Source organism: Zingiber officinale, chromosome 2A (assembly GCF_018446385.1).
Source record: "Zingiber officinale cultivar Zhangliang chromosome 2A, Zo_v1.1, whole genome shotgun sequence".
Taxonomy (NCBI): Eukaryota; Viridiplantae; Streptophyta; class Magnoliopsida; order Zingiberales; family Zingiberaceae; genus Zingiber; species Zingiber officinale.
In genome coordinates, this window is record NC_055988.1 from 115,488,924 (window position 1) to 115,495,276 (window position 6,353).

At 36.4% G+C, this 6,353-nt stretch overlaps 1 protein-coding gene across 1 annotated transcript; it reads right to left on the reverse strand.

Moving 5' to 3' along the window:
• Nucleotides 1-1,470: 1,470 nt before the first annotated feature.
• LOC122041996 lies at nt 1,471-4,924 on the reverse strand. The gene is made up of 2 exons (XM_042601901.1): nt 4,771-4,924; nt 1,471-2,226 (listed from the first exon to the last, which is right to left on the reverse strand). Exons 1-2 carry the CDS (start codon nt 4,813-4,815, stop codon nt 1,582-1,584), a joined length of 690 nt encoding a protein of 229 aa, XP_042457835.1. The 5' UTR covers nt 4,816-4,924; the 3' UTR covers nt 1,471-1,581.
• Nucleotides 4,925-6,353: the final 1,429 nt, after the last annotated feature.

The window sequence follows — 6,353 nt, forward strand, 5'->3', positions numbered from 1 at the left end:
TATTGTTTTATATCTTTTTTTTTTTTCATTTTTCTTTTAAGTGATTGTTGGGTGCAATACTTGAATACAAATGCACATGAATGCAAATGCAGGGATATTTTGATTTTTCCAAATGAACTAATATGATTCGAACCTCATCTAGCAACCAAAGTGTAGTTTGGTCTAAATCACCATAGAAACACTAATACTAATCAAGTTCTATGAATCATGATTATTTTTAACGTTATCTACTATTAAAACTAGGCAAAGTGAAAAGAGATCCTAAAATAAGGTCAATACTTAAACTCTTATAATAAAAATATTGTTCACTTCATACTATCATAGATAGAAAAAGATAGATCACTAAACATACTATCACTATAAGTAACCAATTAACCATATGAAATCTAAAACAAGCGTACTAGCATTTTACATTAAGGAACAAATAATCATGATATGATGAATGATGCAATTAGAAAAAATTTTATTATGTAAAAAGAAATATGTAAAAAGTAAATTATAACCCAACATATCCCCCTAGACTTAAACTTTTCATTGTCTAAATGAAAACTAGAAATGTAATTTGAAGGAGGTTTTAAAATTAAAGAAGTTACCAAGTGGTGAGCTCCAAATAATTGAAATACTTCCCTATCCCAAGAAGCGCTTGCTTTAGGTCATAAGCTTGACCCCCTCATTAGGCTCATCGAAATCGTGATCTTGCTAGAGTGAGAAACTTTCAAACTTTTTTTCAATGACCCGTATTATTATGAAGAGAGCTATCAACATAAGAGTAATGTAGTGTATCACTGCTCTCTTCATTTGTCTTCTCAAAAGTCCTTTCTGAAGGTGGGAGATTGTTCCGTGTGAGTTTCCAATTTTTGGTCTCTTGAATACTTGCAGTCTTGCACATCCACAGGAAAAGCATACCTCCTACATACATATAACTACGTAAATTTCATTTTCATTCTCATTCTCATTCCACTTTACTATCAAACTCATACTAATAATCATTCCCATCATTTAATCCAACACCACCTCAGTCCTTTTTAAATCAATCTTTCAAAAGAACTGCAGTGGTACTTACAATAATTTCCAGAAGATGAAATTAAGAACAATACTAATAGAAATGCTGCCCCTGAATTAACGAAAATCTCATTAACAAATCTGAGTACATTTTACAAGCATTCCCAACACAAACCTATCAAAACATAATCCAAGTCCTTTTCATATATCTTTATTTTTTAAAATTATATTTTTTGTAAATAATTAAAAAAAAAATAAATATGAAGATTAAAGATATTTTTCAAACTGTGAATCTGAATCATAGTCGGATCTAACTAGACCACGTGATCAATCTCTAATCAACAAACTCAATTAACTGACCTGGCCATCCTGTATGCCTCACTTCTTTTGAAATTTTTCAAAAGAACTGCATCTCGCTGCACTGACAAAGACCTCAAGAAGATGAATTAAGAACAATGCTAATAGACATGAATTAACGAAAATCTCATTAACAAAATCCATTATATTTTACAAGCATTCCCAACACAAACCTATCAAAACATAATTGCTTTTGAAAGATTTCAAATTCCCAACCCACATCTAGTATTCGTTGAAATGTATTGCTCCAGACTTCCAGACTATAAAAGTTGTAGCAAGCATGACAGAACTTATGAATACAAACGAGAAGACGATAAAGAAAATATCACCCTGAAATGGAAACTCAAATGTCCAGCCTTGTGGAGGCAACCCACGCTTGCTATCATCGAATAGGTTTGTGGGAGCCTCCGGTAGGCCTGGGCGCCTTTTACCACTATCACTAGCTCTTGATGCCTCCAGCACTCTACTCCCAAATTCTTCTTTGGCAGGCTTTGAATCCATATATTTGCTTAGAAATCGTGCTGCCCTCAACTTTTCTCTCATTGTCAAAGAAGGCCTTCTAGGAGCAGGATCCTTCGAGTTTGCAGAATATGGCTCCCTGAAGTTTACATCTTGTGGAACAATAGATGGAGATGAGGGAACCTGATTGACTTCAATTTGAGCATTGCCAGATTCTGAAATGCTTGGCTCTGTCGAAGATTGGCTGTTATCTGTTGCCAGGACAATCTTTCTCCTCTGGACATGCCAGGTGAATGTCTTTGCCTCCAGTGATGAAACTAAATTTTTTTCAAGAAATGTAGTTTTCTGACAAGACCTTCCTTGTAATGGATTGAATATAGTGGGTGTTGAGATGGGTTTTAACTTTGCCTGTTGGAAAATAGCATAGTTAGCAACTATTACCTTAGTATAACATAAAACTTAAGTAAACATTTAGGGTAAATGTGTTTAGAAAAAAACACCAAAGTTTATGCAAAGAATAACATTATTCCAGTTTTGACTTGCACTTGTATAAGCAAATGTTATATATGGATCCATCAATTTATTATATTAATGCTAGGTTGTTTGTGGGAAGAAATGTCTTGCAGGATCCAACTGCAACATCTCGGCAAGAATCACTATCTCCAATGAAATCTTGGGTGTAGTATTAAATATGTAAGAGTTTTGATGCCTAAAGTTGAATAAGAACATACATTATAGGAATACCAATGTATTAGATTTAGAATATAGAATATAAGAACCCTCAATGACCAAACAATGAAGGTAGTAAATATGATGATCAGAAGAAAAATTAATATTTTGTATTTATAATAGATAAAATGGATAGGGATGAAAGCAAAGATGATAGAAAACTAGATTTTAAGTTATGATATATATCAAAGGAAAACGTAAAACGAGAAATGACGTAAAGGAAACGTAAGAAAACCTCATGTTTGTATGTTTCATGTATGCTGCAGAAGACAAAGAAAACAGTGCATCATACCGACTAGTGATCGAGCTCGTAGGTGGTGAAGGAAATGGTAAGATCGATTTTTCTTCATCTCGTAGCAATAGACACTAGTTGGCAATGGGGCCTGCCCTTTTTTTTTTTTTTTTTGCCTATAGAGTACTTGTGGAAAGAGATGCTGAAGATGTTTGGATTTATTGCAGATGGTGCAACGGCACAACAAATGGATTGGTCATTGCTTAGATTCTTAAGATGATCAGGTGTCCCAAGGGTATGAGAGTACGTTGCATGGATCTAGTGTTAAAGGCCGTGGCTAGATAGGAAGCAGTAGGAGGTGCATGGGACTGGAACATTGTGAAGCAGTAGACTATCGACAGAGGAAGGCTACTGTTAGGGAAAACAATTGTAGTCTGATATGATGTTTACATCAGGAGATTCAAGAGAGACAAGTGGTACATCAACAAATGTACTTATTTGTGGATACAACAACGGTTGGAGGATAAAAGAAGGTGAGATAAATGTCGATGGGATGCATATGTAGTTGCAGCAAGTGGGTATGTGGGTGCTTGTTTGAAAGTGAAAAAGGAAAGCGATGTGCAAACTATCACAGAGAGGTGATGATGGGCCAGTAAAGGAAAGAAGGTTGCAACAGTTAGGCTTAGTTGTTTGAGAAAGAGGATAGAGGGAAATGAAGTTCAGAATCAACCAGAGCATCCAATGCTAATCCAGATTTCAAATCTAATACCAAACTGATGTTTCACAAATGCAGGTCAAAGATCACACAAAGAACTTATACAATTTGATGCAACACCGGCGATAAATAATATCACACAAGCAACAAAACACATGAGCAAACAATTCTATTATAGGGAAGCAATAGAAATTACCATAGGGAGAATAGTAGCTTTTAATGACTTCAACCCAAATCAAACTGAAAATAAACTTAAAGTATTCCAGGGAAGAAATAACTTATTATAATACCTCAATCATATTAGGAGATAAACTACATTAAAACAAGGTAAGGAACCACAATAAGATAATTACCAACTCGAAAATTTCCTTTAAAATTTTTTTTTGAGATCAACAAATAACTTTGTAAATACTAAAATAAATTAACAAGAGGGATTGAAATCCCTTAAAGATACCGTAACGACCTAACTTGGAAATTAATAATCAACAAACTTGATAAAAGTAATAATTTACTTTGCTAAAAACTTGGCAAGTAAATTACTTACTCCCTAAGATAACGTAGTCCCCTAAATAACATTTAAATTTACCTAGTTTTCTATGACTAACCAAAATAAAATCTTAAAAGTTTTTAAAAAATATATAAAAACTTAAGTTTAAATAATTCCTAATTAGTCTTGCATCTTTCTCTCCCATCAAGGAGTCATAATCTTCTCTTTGGTCATCTCTTCCAAACATGCAGAACAATTGAAATGCTTTGTTTGGTGACCTTCCAAGAACATTATTTCTTCTTTATCTTTTCTTGGTTGTTCATACCAATAAGTGAGGAACTATTGTACTTTCATCTTGGCCATAGTTCCTGGAGGATCAAGTTTTTCATCATCTTCTGGTTTGTACAACTTTCAAGGAAAAGTTGCATCTTTTTTTCTCCTTCTTGATTCTTGAGGAACGAAAACACCCAAGGAGTATTATAATTCGCGAGTTGAGTGGATTCACGATTCTACAAGCTCACTCTACCATTAGTTCCCCGCCGAACCGGATGAATTAAGCATCTGAAGGTATACTTTGGCACCAGGAAAATATAATTTCCACTCAGAGACAACCAAGACTTAACCAACATCTTATGCTCAATCATAGTTCCAACTTGAACTGTTTTCTGAGTGATGAAAATCACTGTACCAGCGGTGCTTCGCACCGATTAAAACCTCATAACATTGCGAAGGAATTAAGCAGAGAGACAAACAAGTAACGATAGAAAGAGAGTTGGGAAAAGAAATTACAGCGGTTGAGAGGTTCCAAGGAGAGATCACTCCGGCAGAGTTCATCTGCTGCTGGCGAAAGAGAAGGGAATCGTCTTGGGCCTTCGGAGTCGTGAAAGATAGATAGAGCAGGGTGCGAAGATGGGTTTCTTGAGGCCACCCTCGCCCCCCAAGGACCGGAGCACATTGGTCATCTGAACCGTTTAGATTGAGCCGAAGAAGGTCGAGGGCGGTCTGTCATATGAACCGATTAGATTGAGCCGGAAGAGACTTCTACGTTATAAAAAAAATTAAAATAATACTTTATCTCATTTTTCATCTTAAAATTACTCAGATCAATATTATATATTTTTTTATTTATCAAAATTATTAATATGGAACACTATTATATTAAATCTTAATTTTTAACTTGATTTAAGATTTCTCTTTAATGTGATCAAATTCACTCTAATATTATTATACCGGTTTGATCAAAATTGTTATAATTTGTAGGACTTTTAAATATAAATATTATACTATTATTGAAATAAGAGTATTTTTGAAATAAAAATAGAATAAAACATCCTCTTCATATTTATTTTAAATGCAATTTCTCTTGACAAATGACAATGACAAAAATATTGGGCCTTTTATTTATTTACCAAATGCACTGCATAAACCTTTGCGCTTTTATTTATCAATCAAAAAATATAAATTATTAATCGTCAAACTAACCTAAACACACACCTAAAATTCTGTCACAAAGTGATATAAACTTTATAATAAATTTTTTAAACACCAATTTATAAATTTTAAAAAATATTCAAAATATAAAATTTATGAAAAAAAGTAAATGTAAATGATCCTGTCCGAGCGCTGAGTCGACGGACGCTGGGGACGTGGCACGCTCCGCTGTCTCCAACTGATGGTGTAGCTCTCCGGCGAACCTGCAAAGAAACCGAGCCGGGAGAGATTTCCCGGCGATAGCCCTCCGATGCTCAAGTCAGGCAACGAGAGAGGCAGCGTAATGTGGCTACAGTAAAGAGTTGATCATACCTTCGTCGATGTTTGGGGGTCCTTATATAGGACCCCGGGGAAATACGGACACGCTTCCCGATACGTGCACGCTTTCCCAAACATACCTTAACGAGTCTGTGTCAGAAAAGTACCTCTGGCGCCATTCCGCAATCGTCCGAGCATATCCCGGATGTGACGGTGGAAGCTTCCACCGTATGATCCTGTGTACGGCTCGGCCGCCAACTCTGCTGCTTGTCGGCGGCAGGTGTCTCGAGGATGATGTTATCCCCTGTCTCCTTTGTCCTCTTGCGTTCCCTGTCTGTTCCAGGGCCGAGCGGGTAGGCCTCTCGGTAGACATATCACTTCTGCATCGGTCATATACTCGGATGAGACTGCTCCTGCCTATGTTGCCTTGTGCACTGACCAAACGGACAACCCGCTCGGCCCTTGAAACCTTTTTACCTTGAGCATCGGAAACCCGACCCCTAGTCGGGTTGTCTTTCATTCGGCCCGGGGGGATTCACAGCCGGTCGGTCCGCTTCATCTAGTCGGTCGGCCTACTTCGCCCGGTCGGCCGGGTCTCAGGGTTGAATCTCTTGACTTTTGAC

What these genes read in the sequence shown, in the direction of transcription:
- LOC122041996 (XM_042601901.1), bottom strand. Translation starts at nt 4,815, where the DNA reads ATGAACTCTGCCGGAGTGATCTCTCCTTGGAACCTCTCAACCGCT. An exon ending in CTTGGAACCTCTCAACCGCT is followed by an intron (nt 2,227 to 4,770) that starts GTAATTTCTTTT and finishes ATTTTCCAACAG; the next exon opens with GCAAAGTTAAAACCCATCTC.